Genomic DNA, 16,997 nt, shown 5'->3' on the forward strand with positions numbered 1-16,997 from the left:
GCCGCCTCCTAGCGCACAGCGGCGCCTGCGATCGGCGCACCCTATCTTTAGCATAGGGTGCGCAGATCGTGCGCAGGCCGTGCGCTAGTTGCGCTTTGACCTGCGCTGCGCACTTTTGACGGTGCGCCGTGCGCGCCAAAATCAAACTTTTCGGATTTTGGCGCGCACGGCGCACGGTCAAAAGTGCGCAGCGCAGGTCAAAGCGCAACTAGCGCACGGCCTGCGCACGATCTGCGCACCCTATGCTAAAGATAGGGTGCGCCGATCGCAGGCGCCGCTGTGTGCTAGGAGGCGGCGCTACAAGGAAGGGGCGGGCACGCCGGGCAGAGAGCCGGCTCGGGGGCGGAGCTACCCCCGGCCGTGCGTGCGCTTAAAAAGCGCGAATGTGAAACCAGCCTTACAGCATATTACTGACGCCCCTACTATTAGATCAGGCGGCTGCACCTGGAAAAATGAGGTGCAAAAAATACACAGAAACATGTGAGGTATTGGCCGATATTTTGGCCAAGATATACAAGCTCGCAGCCACGTCAGGGCTCCTCACGCTCGCGAGTCCTAACACTAAACTTAAAAGCAAAGCCACAAAAAGAGGACGAAAAATTTCTTTGAATTTTTTGCACCTTATTTTTCCGGGTGCGGCAAGGCCCAGAATTTTTGGCCTTGTAAACTGTGGTGTCTGTTCACTTGGGATGCATGTAGATAGTGCTGGGCAGCCGCCTGATCTAATAGTCGGGGCGTCACTAATGGGCTCTAATCCGGACACTGTGCATTACCTGTGTGTGACCAGAGCCCGGTACAAGCAGATTCTGTGCAATGTAAAACTAAGCAATCCCCCCTCCAAGGATTGGGAGTGGTTGTCTCATCAGGACCTGTGTTGCCGCCATCTTTGTTATATGGGTCTGCTGCACCCTGTAGTGCATTTGCTCGGAGACCTGGGCAGGTGAGCACTGCTGACCCTTTTCTGCTGTACTAACCCATGGATCAGTGACAACTTGTTTTGACAAAAGAACCCCTTTAATGCAAACTACCGTAATTCTGACCCCAGTTCAGGGGGCGCACAGTAGATGTGTATTACAGTTGACGCTTCACTATAAGGCTGTGTGCACACGCTGCGGATTCTGCTGCGGTTTGCCATTTGCTCCATTGTAGAGATGATAAACCACAGAGCAATCCGCACTAAATCTGTGCGGACAAATCCACAGAGCATTCCACAGCGTGTGCACTCACCCTAACAGGGATAACAGCTTACATGCATTTGCCTATTACTGTAGGGTGGGCCCCACTATGACCCTACTCAGAGCCCAAGGCTCCGGGGTCCCATGGCCAGATTGTACCCATCATAAGCCTCATATGGGACAGGGAGGGGCCGCGAGCTGACAGTGTCTGCCCCTGGGTCACTGTACAGCACTGATCACAGGGGCATTATTGACCAAGGCAACATAATGAACTGTGGATCACCGGGATACAGAGGAAGACAAAATGTCCCGTGATGTCACACACCAACTGTATCTGGAGGAAAGGACCCTCTCAAAGACGGGTGAGGGGCGAGATTTTGTTTCTGCTCCTCAGATCTGCCACTAGGGGGCAATGAATCCCACAGTGCGGCCAATATGTGCGCTAATCTCGCCCCCGTGCTGTGGTCACTGCAGAGAACAGCTCATTACAGGAAGCTAGCAGGAATCCCGCAGTGTCTGCCGCATAGGAGCTGTCGTCACATCCACCCAACCGTCTCCACATCCAGATATCACACACAAGGCCCGGATATGTTATTATCACTACACAACTCATCACGCATCACTGAGGAGAGAGAAAGAAAGGGGGAGCTGCAGACATGTGATCAGCCAATCAGTAAGAGGTGAGGGAGGAGCCGGTAATGCAGAACGCCCCATAGTGGCGTCATCATTGTGTAGTTTTCACTCAGGTCCGCCGCCCACCATATAAAGGAGGACTCAGCGCTGACCCCTCACAGTCGTCTGACGATTTCCTGAACGATGTCTGGTCGCGGTAAAGGAGGGAAAGGTCTCGGGAAGGGCGGCGCCAAGCGGCACAGGAAGGTGCTCCGTGATAATATCCAGGGCATCACCAAGCCTGCCATCCGCCGTCTGGCTCGCAGGGGAGGCGTCAAGCGCATCTCCGGCCTCATCTATGAGGAGACTCGCGGCGTCCTAAAAGTCTTCCTGGAGAACGTGATCCGTGACGCCGTCACCTACACCGAGCACGCCAAGAGGAAGACCGTCACCGCCATGGACGTGGTGTACGCGCTCAAGCGCCAGGGCCGCACTCTCTACGGCTTCGGAGGTTAATGCGTCTCCGCTCCATCCTCACCCCCCAAAGGCTCTTATCAGAGCCGCCCACATCTACTTAGAAAAAGCTATGATCTCCGCTGTGTGATGTGGCCAGGGAGGGAGATTGCGGGTATTTTGCTGTGTTTTCAGCGGTTAAAACAGTTGGGTTACCTGGATATACAGCGCTATATGGGTCAGGAATTACTGTATGGATGAAATATCGAGCTTTATAGAGGTTACATCACAGTATATACATTCACCACACTCTGAGGGTACACACACCTTACCCCTCTCCCTATATTAACGTTGGTTATATTATAGACGCCGCATGTTTTACAATGGATGAGAATAGAGAAACGTGAGATTTCAGTTATCGCTCAGCAATCGTGATATCAGAAACCGCAGCCACCATCTATTCTGAGAGAGTGCGATCCGTATATGGAGAACACGCACATAAACCGGACAGTTCAGGACTCGGCTCGTTTTTGGGAAGATTTGGTGGCTCTGAAAAGAGCCTTTGTGTTGTGGTTGGAGCCCGGGAAGATCTAAGCCCTCTCCCCACGGATCCTGCGGGCCAACTGGATGTCTTTGGGCATGATTGTTACTCTCTTGGCGTGGATGGCGCACAGGTTAGTGTCCTCGAACAGTCCCACCAGATAAGCCTCGCTGGCCTCCTGCAGGGCCATCACCGCTGAGCTCTGGAAGCGCAGATCGGTCTTGAAGTCCTGGGCGATCTCCCTCACCAAGCGCTGGAAGGGAAGCTTACGGATCAGCAGCTCCGTGGATTTCTGGTAGCGGCGGATCTCACGGAGAGCAACGGTTCCTGGGCGATAACGATGCGGCTTCTTCACTCCGCCAGTGGCAGGCGCACTCTTCCTGGCAGCCTTCGTTGCCAGCTGCTTGCGAGGAGCCTTCCCTCCGGTGGATTTGCGGGCGGTCTGCTTGGTCCTGGCCATAGCTCAATTTAGAGGTGAACAGATGTGATGAGCTGAGCGGCGGGAGAAGGGTATTTATGCTCCAGGGCGCGTCCTCATTGGTCTATAGGAAACACGCCCCCTGCACGCCACTGGTTGTGGCATAAATAAAAGAAGCCAATAAGGACTTGATGTGTGTAACCAATCATTGTGAAGAGTAACTCCGCCTCTCGATCAGTAACCCCGCCCCCTGTTGTCCCCGCCTCCTCCACGAGGCGGTTCACATCATCCCTTACACACGGAATATGGAGCAGACGCCACTGACGTAAATGCACGGCCGTATCCGTGTACACAGCGCTGTACAGTGCAGAGCTCGTATTAGCAACAGATCACAACTATCCATCCTGACACTGCGCCCAGCATCAATTATATAATGTACTGGCACTGATCGTACAGCTCTGCAGGGAGGAGGTGGTGGATCTCATCGTACAGCTCTGCAGGGAGGAGGTGGTGGCACTGATCATACAGCTCTGCTGAGGACAAGGTGGTGGCACTGATCATACAGCTCTGCAGGGAGGTGGTGGCACTGATAACACAGCTCTGTAGGGAGGAGGTGGCACTGATCATACAGCTCTGCAGGGAGGTGGTGGCACTGATCACACAGCTCTGCAGGGAGGTGGTGGCACTGATGATACAGCTCTGCAGGGAGGAGGTGATGGCACTGATGATACAGCTCTGCAGGGAGGTGGTGGCACTGATCACACAGCTCTGCAGGGAGGTGGTGGCACTGATCACACAGCTCTGCAGGGAGGTGGTGGCACTGATCATACAGCTCTGCGGGGAGGAGGCGGTGGCACTGATCATACAGCTCGGCAGGGAGGAGGTGGTGGCACTGATCATACAGCTCTGCAGGGAGATGGTGGCACTGATGATACAGCTCTGCAGGGAGGTGGTGGCACTGATCACACAGCTCTGCAGGGAGGTGGTGGCACTGATCACACAGCTCTGCAGGGAGGTGGTGGCACTGATGATACAGCTCTGCAGGGAGGTGGTGGCACTGATCACACAGCTCTGCAGGGAGGTGGTGGCACTGATCACACAGCTCTGCAGGGAGGTGGTGGCACTGATCACACAGCTCTGCAGGGAGGTGGTGGCACTGATCATACAGCTCTGCAGGGAGATGGTGGCACTGATGATACAGCTCTGCAGGGAGGTGGTGGTGGCACTGATCACACAGCTCTGCAGGGAGGAGGTGGTGGCTCTGATAAGAGCCTTTGTGGGATGAGGACAGGGCGGCTCCGCTTATTTTTTGGCCGCGGGCTTCTTGGCTTTAGCCGCCTTCTTAGCCGGACTCCTGGCAGCTTTGGGTTTGGCCGCCTTCTTAGCGGGGCTCTTTGTCACCTGCTTGGGCTTAGCCTTCGGCTTTTTGGGGCTCTTAACTGCTTTTTTGGCCGCTGCGGGCTTCTTGGCCTTTTTCGGGCTCTTCTTGGCCGCGGTCGGAGCCTTCTTGGGCTTCTTCGGGGATTTTGCAGCTTTCTTGGCTGCTGGTTTCTTGGCTTTGGCCGCAGGCGCCTGCTTCTTCTTGTCCTTGGTCTCCTGCTTCTTGTTCAGCTTGAATGACCCGGAGGCGCCGCTGCCCTTCACCTGGAGCAGGGCGCCCTTGGTGACCAGACCCCTGACGGCCAGCTTCAGGCGGCTGTTATTCCTCTCCACATCGTACCCTCCAGCAGCCAGAGCCTTCTTCAGGGCAGCCAGAGACACCCCGCTGCGCTCCTTGGAAGCAGACACGGCTTTGACGATCAGCTCGGACACGCTGGGGCCAGAGGGCTTTTTGCTCTTCTTGGCGACCCCTGCGGAGGATTTTTTCGGCTGCTTCTTGGATTTGGTGGCCGGTTCGGCAGGAGGAGGAGGAGCGGCGGCTGGCGCGGTCTCTGCCATCATCTAATCAACAACAAACACAAAGTGCTGAAAGAAAAATTACTAAGGACGGAGCGGGAGCCGCCTCAAATATGTACAGTCACACTGCGCACTGATTGGCTGCCCCTCCTGAGCTTCTATTGGCTGACACTGGTCACAGGCCCCGCCCCTCCTGTCTGAGACGGGTGAAGCTCCGCTCTCCCCTTGTGCTTCCTTGCCCGGGATAAGCGACCATTACCGGTCAGGACCGGGCAGCAGAGCCGCTGTGTCAGTGTCCTCCTCCTCACTGACATCTCCCCCACATGTCTATAGCCGTCACTGGCGGAGGAGGCAGTAAGGAGCCGGGAAGAGCCCCGGAATCTCCCCATAGTCCTCCTGGCCGCACATCATTCTGTATCGGGGAAGATGAATCTGCTGCGGGAGCTCGCTCCTTCTGTTCCCGGCACCTGTCACTATCACAGGGATCTGTACCACAATCTGTACCGTGCAGGAAGCTGATTGGACGATGGGAGAACGACCTGGAGCTGCTGAGAGGTCGGAAGGAGACACAGACGGCGGCTCCGCTCCCTGCAGCTTCTGGCCTGTATATATATATATATCCAGTGTGTGGGCTTGTGGATCAGGAGCGCGAAGTCCAGAATATCTGATGTGTGGAATATACAGCGCTATATGGAGGGTACACGTCCCTCTATGGGGGAGTACAGCCGTCAATGAGGGTGTACCCTAATATAAGGGGAGTATACAGCACTATATTCTAGACTACGATACTATATGGAGGGTTGTCAGCACTATATGGCGGTATACAATACTACTTGAAGGTTATACAGCACAATATGTCGGTACATAACAGTATTTGGCAGCTTACAGCACTACATGGGGGTATACAGCGATATATGATGGGATAAAGAACAATATGGAGGGCCCACAGCACTTTCTGGAGAGTATTTAGCTATATATGGGGGCATACAGCGATATATGTAGGTATCAGCACTACCTTATCCTCAGTTACTATATGGAGGGTATCCAGCACTATATGCGGGTGTTCTGTAGATGACACAGGTTTATAGAGGAGAAATGCAGCACTAGATGGGGAGTATACAGCACATGTAGCCTTTGTAGTGCTGTATACCACCTAGTAGGGAGGATGGTGGATGTACAGCACCGTACTGGGGGTGTATATTTTTGCAATCCTAGTGCCCGCAGTTCCAGGGCTGATCAGTGTCAACTCCGCTTCCAGCAGTGATCGGAGCGGACGCCACACGGAGACCCGGTAACCTTATACAAGGGCGGCTCCGTGTGGGCTCCGCATCCAGCACAGATCGGATGATACAATCCGCACATGTTCTACCAGGAGGAGCCCGATGTGCTGAACCCGGGGAAATGACGAGCAGCAGATACAGGAGCAATAAGGGGTTAAACGGAGGAGGAAGCACGTCTATCGGTGATTGGTCGATTCCTGTGGGCGGGGCTTTAGATCCGTTTGATAATTTGAATCTCCCGCTCAGTCGTGTTCTCGGCGCTCGATCATTAACCCTTCAGTGACTGTGCTCTGCTTGTGGAAGAGACACCATTTCCCGATCACTGTCAGGAGTGAGCGGCCATTATTCCTGTGGACCTTGCGGTAAAGTGAGACTGTATTAACCCTCTCACTCCCCAGACCGGTGCCGGCTGCTCATTATCTCACCAATCACAGTTATGGATATTTTATGTAGGCATCTTGTATGCGAGACGTCTCCTCCTCTGGAGGATGGAGCTCCCACACTCCGCAATACACCGGCTCCGGACCCGCGTCATCTCCAGTCCTCTCTCCGGTCCGCCGGGCTCGGATGACGGCGCTGTACACTCCGGGGGCGGATTTCCCCTCTGTTCTCTCTTCAGGCTCCGGTTAATGATAAATAAGAAAAGACACAAGCAGCCTCCCCCGTCATGAGGGGAACGAGCCGCTAATGTCCGGCTGAATCCATCAGCCCCGGCACAGGAGAGCGCTGCCGGCTGGAGCCGCACAGTCCTCGGTATTAGGAGCAGTCAGGAAGTCACGGTCAGTGTCCACATGTAGATGGTAAATGAGGAGGGAGACAGTGATGAGATGCAGGCGCTGGACACCGGGAAGCCGCCACTAATAAGGGGGCGCAGAGTCACCGGTACAGGATGTGACCGCTCCGCACTGGATTTACACCGATCCTGAGAAATAGGATCTGACCCAACTCCCTCACCTCAATCATCCGATACCAGGAATTGTCGCTTCTCCAGGACACATGTGGGCGGCTCTGAGAAGAGCCTGGGGGGTGAGGATGGAGCGGAGAAGCATTAACACCCCCATATAGTGCAGTATTCATCTAAATAGCGCTGTGAAGCTCGATATACTGCTGTGTACAGGGCTGCAAACCTCCTGTAATGCAGAACCCCCACACACAGCTGTAAACCTTCCATATAGAACTAGATAAAAAAATGGCTGTTTGCGGCCATTTAATGCTCAATACCCGCTATATAGCTACGACTCCCATTAATACACTGCAGTGTACCCTCAGAGTGCATTAAATGTCTATACTGTGATGTAGCCTCTATAAAGCGCTCTAGATATTTCATCCATACAGTAATTCATGACCCATATAGCGCTGTATATCCAGGTAACCATCTGTTTTAACCGCTGATGTCACATAACACCGCAAAATACACGCAATCTCCCTCCCTGGCCACATCACACAGTGGAGATCATAGCTTTTTCTTAGTAGATGTGGGCGGCTCTGATAAGAGCCTTTGGGGGGTGAGGATGGAGCGGAGACGCATTAACCTCCGAAGCCGTAGAGAGTGCGGCCCTGGCGCTTGAGCGCGTACACCACGTCCATGGCGGTGACGGTCTTCCTCTTGGCGTGCTCGGTGTAGGTGACGGCGTCACGGATCACGTTCTCCAGGAAGACTTTCAGGACGCCGCGAGTCTCTTCATAGATGAGGCCGGAGATGCGCTTGACGCCTCCCCTGCGAGCCAGACGGCGGATGGCAGGCTTGGTGATGCCCTGGATGTTATCACGGAGCACCTTCCTGTGCCGCTTGGCACCGCCCTTCCCGAGACCTTTCCCTCCTTTACCGCGACCAGACATCGTCTCGTAGTCAGCAGCAGAACACTATGACTAATGAGCGCAGAGTCCTTCTCCTTTATATAGAAGAATGCAGACCGGAGCGAGGACTGGCGAGATGACGTGTTCCGGGGCGGGATTTCAAGTATGGAATTCGCAGTTAGCTCCTCCCCTTCTCCTCTGATTGGCTGCGCACAGGACAGTTGGCGATTTTGAATTCCCCGCTCTTATTTTGTAGTTTTTCCCGCTTCTGTATTTGTGTAACATAAGAGTCAATAAAACTCCTCATCTCGGCGCCGCTGCTGCTCGGAGACACAAAATTATTTGTTTCTCCATTAATGTCAATGTGAGATTCAGGCTGGAAATTAATCAATCTCTGGGAGATCATCATCGATCAGACGCCTCCACCGGTCTGGAGAGGAAAGGGTGGGTGACGTCAGAGGAAAATCAGCTGCTGCCCGGTAAGTTACCTGGTTGTCTCCACACACGGATCTGTGATGACCTTTCCTATAGAGAAATCATGCGGACAACCTCTAATGACCGCAGAGAAACGGAGCAAAACTCCGCCGTCAGGAACCAACCAAACCGCAAAAACGACTTCCACCTCTATTTAACGCTCACATGCGATCACCACATCCAGCTGATCACAGACTCCTGTATAAAGGGGACTAAATCTCAGAAGAGACAGAACAATGTCGGACTACAGACCTCTGACCGTACAGGAACGAAGAGACCTCATGGATTGGTCTTCCTCTGACAATGGAGGCATCAGGACCCCGGAGCAGACCTCAGTCACAGGGCAGTGAAGCCCCCGCCCTCCTCCTGGACGAGCTGCTGCAGGGTTTATGGCCACAGCTGCTCCTCTCCTCACAGTTCTGCTTCTCATCACTCGTCTTCTCGGCTGGATGATTTCTGTGTTGTGGATAAATAGGAGACTCCTCAGATCGTTACCCGCAGCCTGATGAACAGACCTGAGGAGTCTCCACAGCTGCAATCCACCAGCTCTTCACTCCGCCATTAAGGTCTCAACCTCTGAGGACATAAACTGTAACACTTCATCCAGCTGTAACTCCAGGGTAAAGTCTCCATGTGGCGACAAGTCTCTGGAGCTGCGGATACTATGGCTGTGGATGGGAGGAAGTGTGGAGCATGCGGGGCTGTCAGTACATTCCTCTCACTACCACCCTCATCATCCTCACCTCCAGCCCTGCGCTTCATAACTGCAGATGTAAGTGGTGTCTGTCTCCCGCCCCAGTGCGCAGGAGCTGCCGGTCAGGAGAAACCGCTACAGATGTGAGATCAAGACAAGGACCTAAAAAAAAGCAGCGGAGGAGCAGCTCTAATGGTGAGGGGGTGGGCGGCTCTTAGAAGAGCCTTTGGGGTGATGGCGGAGCAGATCTCACTTGGCGCTGGTGTACTTGGTGACGGCCTTGGTGCCCTCGGACACGGCGTGCTTGGCCAGCTCTCCGGGCAGCAGCAGGCGCACGGCGGTCTGGATCTCCCGGGAGGTGATGGTGGAGCGCTTGTTGTAGTGAGCCAGGCGGGAGGCTTCCCCTGCGATGCGCTCGAAGATGTCATTGACGAAGGAGTTCATGATGCCCATGGCCTTGGAGGAGATGCCGGTGTCGGGGTGGACCTGCTTCAGCACCTTGTACACGTAGATGGCGTAGCTCTCCTTCCTGCTCTTCCTCCGCTTCTTGCCGTCCTTCTTCTGAGGCTTGGTCACGGCTTTCTTGGAGCCCTTCTTGGGAGCTGGAGCAGACTTGGCGGGATCAGGCATGATGGGAACGAGAAACGTCTCCGCACAAGAGAGAAGAATAACGACCCTGCTCCTCCCAGAGGCATTTATAGCCCGGCCATGCAAATGAGCTCTGCTGTCAGACTGCGGTCTATTGGGAGACAAAGTCATGTGACCAACGGAACCGTGAGTCGCTCCGCCCACTGCAGCTCATTGGTGGCTCCACAAGTCTGATTTACATTGGTAGCTTGTGATCCATCCAATGACAGGAGAGGAGGGCGGGGCAGATGATTATAAAAGCGACAGCCGCGCAGCTATTGCCTTATATCACGCAGATTTTTTTTTTTTCTGTTTCTTGTTCTTATCAGCGATCACCACCATGTCTGGACGCGGCAAACAAGGAGGGAAGGTCCGCGCTAAAGCCAAGACCCGCTCATCCCGGGCAGGACTGCAGTTCCCGGTTGGCCGTGTGCACAGGCTTCTCCGCAAGGGCAACTACGCCGAGAGGGTGGGCGCCGGCGCTCCGGTCTATCTGGCCGCTGTGCTGGAGTATCTGACCGCTGAGATCCTGGAATTGGCCGGTAATGCCGCCCGGGACAACAAGAAGACCCGCATCATCCCCCGACACCTGCAGCTGGCGGTGCGCAATGACGAGGAGCTGAACAGGCTGCTGGGTGGGGTGACCATCGCCCAGGGGGGCGTCCTGCCCAACATCCAGGCCGTGCTGCTGCCCAAGAAGACCGAGAGCAGCAAGTCCGGCAAGAGCAAGTGAGCGCTGCCGCCGATCCCACCTACACAACCAAAGGCTCTTCTAAGAGCCACCCACCCCGTCACCACCAGAGCTGACGCCGCTGATCTCGGGTCCTCACATTCCAGACACCACGGGCTGCCGCCACCAGTCTGTAGGTTGCTGCGCACACTGGAATCCGTTGTGCGGTTTCTACCCAAAACACTGGAGTGTCGGGAGATGAATGGGATAATATCATATGAAGCCTCAGACCTGTGGGGGGAGAGGAGTCCCTCATTAGTGTCTGATCCTCCGGCCCCTGACATCGCTGTGGAGATAACACGCAGTGATCACGTATCGGGGGGGGAGTTGGCGGCCGCTGCCGGCGATTCTACACATCAGTGACTGCGGCTCCTCCCGGAGGACGAACCCGTGATGGCGGCTCTGGAGGGCTGGACTCAGCGCGGTTCTCGGGTGACCGGATTGTGATCTCCACTGTCAGCCGTGACCGGTAATAATCCTCCGCGGAACAAGAGCGGGAACTTCAAATCCCCCAACGGATCCTGTGATCAGACAATGAGCGGGAATCCTCGGTAAAGCGCCGTCCTCACTGACGTACATAGACGTCTTTCCTCCTCCGTTTAACTCCTTACTTGCCGTGTTGCTGTTCTCCCCTTATTTAGCAGTGTCCACAGATGCGGCACCTTCTCCCCAGCCCCCTCCAGCGCTCACATCGGGCTCCTCCAGAGCATCTGCTGCTTGCAGCCCCCTGTAATCACTGCAGACACAACTGGGAGTCCTGATAATACTTACTAAAAGGGTTAACCCCACAATAGTGTAGTGTAATCAGCCGCAGGCTTCACTGAACAAATACTAAGTAACGCAGAAAAATAAGAATTAATAAAGCCAATAAACCACGAATCCTCCTGCTTTTCTTTCATTGCTAAAATATCACAGATCAAAGCATCATACCTAGTGAGGAGCGAGCAGTAAAGAGCTCGGGTGCTCGTTCGGGTTGAGCAAATTTGAATACTCAGGTACTTGGACAGAACAACGAGCCCAATGTAAGTGCATGGGAGACCTCAGCATTTCTACATGGATCCCCCCCGAGGGTCCTTTTCAGGTCTAAAAACATCTGAAAATGATGGAAACACTGCTGCAATGACAGGGGACATCATGGGGATCACCCCTGGAAGCATTCCTGACTCCTAGGTCACGGCTTTATCATTGTAGCATTTACCAACCCTAGGTGGCCATGTGGTGTGTGACACATAAGCAGACACATCTTGTTTCATTTATGAGGAGGGACTCTGAAAGACAAGTGTAAAGATCGATGTTTCAAATATATCCCTACTAGTGTTGAGCATTCCGATACTGCAAATATCTGGTATCGGCCGATATTCGCTATATCGGAATTCCGATACCGAGTACCGATATTTTTTCAATATCGGAATCGGAAGTTCCCATAATGCAAAGAGCCACTGCTGTGGCTCTGATTGGCTGCCGAAATGATGTCATCATGATGCGCCGTCAGTTCGAGCCTTCCGGGGGAGGGGGGGTCTTTGCAGACTGCCCGGGGTTCTGTGCGGACTGCCGGGGTCCGTACCGGCCTCCCGGTGGTCTGTGCCGACTGCCCTGGGGGCTGTGCCGGCCTGCCGGTGGTCTGGCCGACTGCCCGGGGGTCTGTGCGGACTGCCGTGGGTCTGTACCGGGCTGCCGGGGGGCTGTGCCGACTGTCCGGGGGTCTGTGCAGGCTGCGGGGGTCTGTGCAGGATCGTCCGATGGGACTACAAGTCTCATCGGGCGATGCCTGCTACCATGACGGTGATTGACACATTAACCAATGATGGGACAGTAGTAGTCCCATCATCCGGCCTATGTGTTGAATGTAAAAAAAAAAAAACATACTACATACATGCAACATGCATACTACATATATACCACATATACCGGGTGTTAGGGTCGGCGGAACGCACCAGATATAAATAATGGAAGGCGCGTTCGCCGCCCGGGGTCCACCGTGCGGTAGATGACAAGACCGCTGCTGGACAATGGCAGATACGCTAGAAGTGCGAAACAGCGCTCGGGTTAACGTCACCCGAGAGCGGACTCTGTTTAGTCACAGAGACGCCAAAGTATGAACTAGACGTAAAGGCTGAACCTGTTAGCTGCACAGGTCAGCCGGCGTGTGGCGTCGCAGCTGCGAACACCAAAAGCTGCTACTACTGCAGCGCGGCCGTAACTGAAGCCGCTAAGCGACGATGCCGGAGGAGCCGGGCACCGACGGACGCTAGTGTAGGTGAGGAAGGCTCAGTGGCGTGTAGCCTGCCACAATCTGGAGCTGACTAACCCAACATACTGTCACCATTCGTAATATCCGAGGGAAGGGGTTTCATAATAAGTCAGACACCAGTCCATGCATCCATCACCATACACACACAGAATAATATGCTACACTAGCGCATGGCCGAGCCGCCATGCAGGCTTTTTATAGCCATGCGCTTCCGGGACCTTCCAGTACTATAGGAAGGACCAATCAGATCCGACATAGGACCTTCACATGTGACCCCTGCTCTCCACTGAGAGGACAAGTTGCGGGCATGCCCAGTCGCACGGCGCGAGGACTTAGCCTCTAGAGCAGTTCCCTGCAAAGCAGGTTGCGTTATCATTGCTGCACCAGAGGTGGCAGCAACATCCAGGCTCACAGAACGAGTCTGCGGGGAATGCCTGGTTCGCCGAGATTGCTGAGCAGGAGTCCGAGCGGTCGGAGGAGAATGGGAGACCGCAGGATGTCTGGCTCTGGATTCCTGCTGTGCAGTGCCAGGAATCCGACGCCTAACACCGGGGGTCTGTGCCAACTGCCCGGGGGTCTGTGCTGGCCTGCCGGTGGTCTGTACCGGCCCACCGGGGGGCTGTGTCGACCGTCCGGGGGTCTGTGCAGGCTGCAGGGGTCTGTGCAGGCTGCGGGGGTCTGTGCAGGATCGCCCGATGGGACTACAAGTCCCATGGGGCGATGCCTGCTACCATGACGGTGATTGACACATTAGCCAACGATGGGACAGTAGTAGTCCCATCATACGACCTATGTGTTGAATGTAAAAAAAAAAAATACATACATACTGCATATATACCACATGCATACTACACATATACCGGGAGTCTGTACAGACTGTCTGGGGGTCTGTGCAGGTTGCGGGGGTCTGTGCAGGATCATCCGATGGGACTACAAGTCCCGTCGGGCGATGCCTGCTACCATGACGGTGATTGACACATTAGCCAATGAGGGGAGAGTAGTAGTCCCATCATCCGGCCTATGTGTTGAATGTAAAAAAAAATGCATAATACATACTACAAATATACCAGCCCCCCGGCAGAATGCTCAGACCCCCGGACAGTCGGTACAGACCGCCGGCACAGTGGTATATATGTTGCATCCATGTAGTATGTATGTTGCATATATGTAGTATGTATTTTTTTTTTTTTTTTACATTCAACACATAAGCCAGATGATGGGACTACTACTGTCCCATCATTGGCTAATGTGTCAATCACCGTCATGGTAGCAGGCATCGCCCGATGGGACTTGTAGTCCCATCAGACGATCCTGCACAGACCCCCGGACAGTTGGCACAGACCACTGGCAGGCCGGCACAGCCCCCCGCAGCCTGCACAGACACCCGGACAGTCGGTACAGACCACCGGCAGTCCGCACAGACCCCCAGGTAGTCGGCACAGACCCCTGGAAGATCCGTACACCCCCCCCCCCCCCGAGAGGCTGTACAAGGAGAGAAAAGGGTTTCTCTTATTCCGATACCGGAAGTCCCATAGACTTGAATGGGACTTCCGGTATCGGAATCGGCGATACCCGATACTTTTTTCGTATCGCGCCGATACCATCCGATCCGATATTTTAGGGTATCGGATAGTATCGCTCAACACTAATCCCTACTTAAAAGTGTGTGTATTTTACATGTGCGGCAGGTTGGGCTAGTAGAGTAAACCAGATTTATTTGTACTGATTTTACTCTGGGGGGCGCCATTTTGTAGTTCGCCTCAGGCAGCAGAGAGACTAGGTTGACCCCTGGGGCAAGAGTAACATAGTGTTACATAAAAAAGACAAATGTAATAACAAAAGTCAAAATCAATGTGTAGAACTTTTATTTTTAAAATTTTATGTTTGATTTTAACACAAAGCAGAAATTAGAAGGCAAAGGAGGCTTTCATCAATGTTTTCCTAAAATACAGTACATTGGATTGGGGATAAGAGGCTGAACACTGGACTAGAGGAAGGGGCTCAGGGAGCTCTAATTGTCCATGGGGGCACACAATCCCTGCTTTGCCCCAAGGTACTTGATGCCCATAATTTAGGTTACTTTATGGTTTCTACATGGAAGTCAATTAGGTTTATAATACACCTGACAGAGAACCTGGAGAACAATCCTAACCGCATCCTGCCCGCAAAGCTGAGGGTTTACCACAGTGGTATCCTCCGTGGGGTAAACACATGACGACATATCTCTGCTCAGAATATTGTGTTACACTCTATCAGTCTGTTTCCCACAGAGGATTGTCTGGATACGATTGCAGCAATCCCTCAGCTGTGAAAAGTATAAAGCTAATCAAGACTTTTACTCTGCAGATGTGAACAAGATTCTTTTCATTCATTGAAAGAGGAAGCAGAGCTTTCAGAAATGGGAAGAAAAATGAAATCTAGGTCCATGAAGTTCCGATCTCTTTATTTCTGAGTTGTGCTGGTGTCTCACGTCTGCGGTTACAGGACTGAGCTCTTCAGGATTGTCAGGAGTAGAGTTGAGCGACTTTTGGTTTTTTAGGGTCGCGTTTCGTTTCGTGATACCCGACTTTTCCAAAAGTCGGGTCGAGCAAGATCGTCCGATTATAGGGAAAAGTCGGGGTCGTCCCGAAACACGAAACCCAATGTAAGTCAATGGGGAATAAAAGTCGGCAGTGTGAGGAGGACAGGAAACACACCTACAGTGCCCATTTGAATGCCAAATGCATCAATTCTTCTTACTTAAGCTTGTCAACCTTAATTAACTTCATAATACATGTTACGCACTGAAAAATGGGGGTTATTTGGCTAAAGTTGTGGGGGGGGAGGGCTGGCTCCAGGTTTTCATGTGCCCTGGGCGAAAGAGCGCCCCTTTAACACATAATACCACAACTCATGATGCTCCGATACGGCAGAGAAATAGCGGTATAGTACAATGAAAAATACTTCACTTTTTACATCTCATGACGAGGCCCATCTATTTCTCCATACAGAATCATTGGTCCCATATAATGTTTGAAACAGTATATGATGAGCTCCACATAATGCTACAGTATATGTTGGTCCCCATGGATGAAGCTCCACTGTCTTATGGGCCCAAATAATGCTCCAAACATAATGGGCCCCATTTCTAATGCTCTAGTGTATAATGGGCCCTGTAAATGCTGCTCCAGTGTCTGATGTCCACCTTTGGAATGTTCCAGTGTATCATTCTCCAGAGTATAGCGCTCCTCAAAAATTGCTGTCCCAACATTGAAAACAATGAAATAAGTCTCCTCGCTAGGGAATCCCTGTACTTGTCTGGACTCCTCGTCGTCCCCATCTTCCATCTCACTGCACAGTATTTCAACCTTGCAAGTGCTGTGATCCTGAGCAAGCAGGGGGGGCTCACTCGTTGGTGACGGCACTGGCACAGGGCCTCTGATAGTACGGTGGTGTGTCTGATGGCGGGTGGGCCGAACCTGCACTTTCATCTGCAGCTTCCTCTTTGTCACGGTGTAAGATGGAACTGTATATGGGAAGGGTAACCTGAGTTTCATCAGGGTCAGATTCAGGCCGTGTAGCGTGCGAGGGGAATGTAGTGGTCTGGGTCAATGTACCAGCAGATTCATCGAGCAGTGGCTGGGCATCAGTGCACTTGTGTCGCCCCCAGGAGTACGGTCGCCACAGTGGCATTACCTTCCTCCTAGGGAGTGTGATGTCATGCTTGGGAGCAACGAACGATCTCTCTAGCAGGTTAACTGATTGGGCGGCGTTATTCCCACGAGTCATGACCCTCCAAACAGCGTTCATGAAGGCAAAGTGTTTGTTTTACGTGGGCAGTAAGGTTGCAAAGCTGAACCTTAAAGGAATGTCCAGAAGGGCACCACCAGGAGTGGAGCCTAGGGTTAAATTCGACTCCACCTGGGAAACCTCAAACATGCCAGCTACAGAACAGATGCACACATTGCAAGCTTAATTCCGTTAACGAACGAGACTCCGTCATGCCCCGCGGTCCGAGTCCGGCTTACTAGAGGGACACGTGAGTCTCTGGCACATGAGATTGGCCAATA

The 16,997-nt window shown here is 53.3% G+C and overlaps 6 protein-coding genes across 6 annotated transcripts; 2 read left to right on the forward strand and 4 right to left on the reverse strand.

The window, feature by feature from the left end:
• The first annotated feature begins 1,982 nt into the window (after positions 1 to 1,982).
• On the forward strand, positions 1,983 to 2,352 carry LOC141091625 (histone H4). The gene has a single exon (XM_073577309.1). The coding sequence runs from the start codon at positions 1,992 to 1,994 to the stop codon at positions 2,301 to 2,303; it is 312 nt and encodes a 103-aa protein (XP_073433410.1). The 5' UTR covers positions 1,983 to 1,991; the 3' UTR covers positions 2,304 to 2,352.
• Positions 2,353 to 2,779: 427 nt separating this feature from the next.
• Positions 2,780 to 3,282, reverse strand: LOC141091624 (histone H3). Its single transcript, XM_073577308.1, has one exon. The coding sequence runs from the start codon at positions 3,239 to 3,241 to the stop codon at positions 2,831 to 2,833; it is 411 nt and encodes a 136-aa protein (XP_073433409.1). The 5' UTR covers positions 3,242 to 3,282; the 3' UTR covers positions 2,780 to 2,830.
• A 1,170-nt stretch (positions 3,283 to 4,452) lies between these two features.
• On the reverse strand, positions 4,453 to 5,255 carry LOC141091623 (histone H1.01-like). Its single transcript, XM_073577307.1, has one exon. The coding sequence runs from the start codon at positions 5,138 to 5,140 to the stop codon at positions 4,502 to 4,504; it is 639 nt and encodes a 212-aa protein (XP_073433408.1). The 5' UTR covers positions 5,141 to 5,255; the 3' UTR covers positions 4,453 to 4,501.
• A 2,598-nt stretch (positions 5,256 to 7,853) lies between these two features.
• On the reverse strand, positions 7,854 to 9,415 carry LOC141091628 (histone H4). Its single transcript, XM_073577313.1, has one exon. It carries the CDS (start codon positions 8,212 to 8,214, stop codon positions 7,903 to 7,905), a length of 312 nt encoding a protein of 103 aa, XP_073433414.1. The 5' UTR covers positions 8,215 to 9,415; the 3' UTR covers positions 7,854 to 7,902.
• Positions 9,416 to 9,546: 131 nt separating this feature from the next.
• On the reverse strand, positions 9,547 to 10,007 carry LOC141091626 (histone H2B 1.1-like). Its single transcript, XM_073577310.1, has one exon. The coding sequence runs from the start codon at positions 9,968 to 9,970 to the stop codon at positions 9,590 to 9,592; it is 381 nt and encodes a 126-aa protein (XP_073433411.1). The 5' UTR covers positions 9,971 to 10,007; the 3' UTR covers positions 9,547 to 9,589.
• Positions 10,008 to 10,252: 245 nt separating this feature from the next.
• Positions 10,253 to 10,751, forward strand: LOC141091627 (histone H2A type 1-like). Its single transcript, XM_073577312.1, has one exon. It carries the CDS (start codon positions 10,308 to 10,310, stop codon positions 10,698 to 10,700), a length of 393 nt encoding a protein of 130 aa, XP_073433413.1. The 5' UTR covers positions 10,253 to 10,307; the 3' UTR covers positions 10,701 to 10,751.
• Positions 10,752 to 16,997: the final 6,246 nt, after the last annotated feature.

Source organism: Dendrobates tinctorius, unplaced genomic scaffold (assembly GCF_039654945.1).
Source record: "Dendrobates tinctorius isolate UK_male_01 unplaced genomic scaffold, ASM3965494v1 ptg000055l, whole genome shotgun sequence".
Classification (NCBI taxonomy): Eukaryota; Metazoa; Chordata; class Amphibia; order Anura; family Dendrobatidae; genus Dendrobates; species Dendrobates tinctorius.

Bases quoted from the DNA above. Each gene is read 5' to 3' on its own strand.
- LOC141091625 (XM_073577309.1), top strand. From the start codon at position 1,992: ATGTCTGGTCGCGGTAAAGGAGGGAAAGGTCTCGGGAAGGGCGGCGCC.
- LOC141091624 (XM_073577308.1), bottom strand. From the start codon at position 3,241: ATGGCCAGGACCAAGCAGACCGCCCGCAAATCCACCGGAGGGAAGGCT.
- LOC141091623 (XM_073577307.1), bottom strand. From the start codon at position 5,140: ATGATGGCAGAGACCGCGCCAGCCGCCGCTCCTCCTCCTCCTGCCGAA.
- LOC141091628 (XM_073577313.1), bottom strand. From the start codon at position 8,214: ATGTCTGGTCGCGGTAAAGGAGGGAAAGGTCTCGGGAAGGGCGGTGCC.
- LOC141091626 (XM_073577310.1), bottom strand. From the start codon at position 9,970: ATGCCTGATCCCGCCAAGTCTGCTCCAGCTCCCAAGAAGGGCTCCAAG.
- LOC141091627 (XM_073577312.1), top strand. From the start codon at position 10,308: ATGTCTGGACGCGGCAAACAAGGAGGGAAGGTCCGCGCTAAAGCCAAG.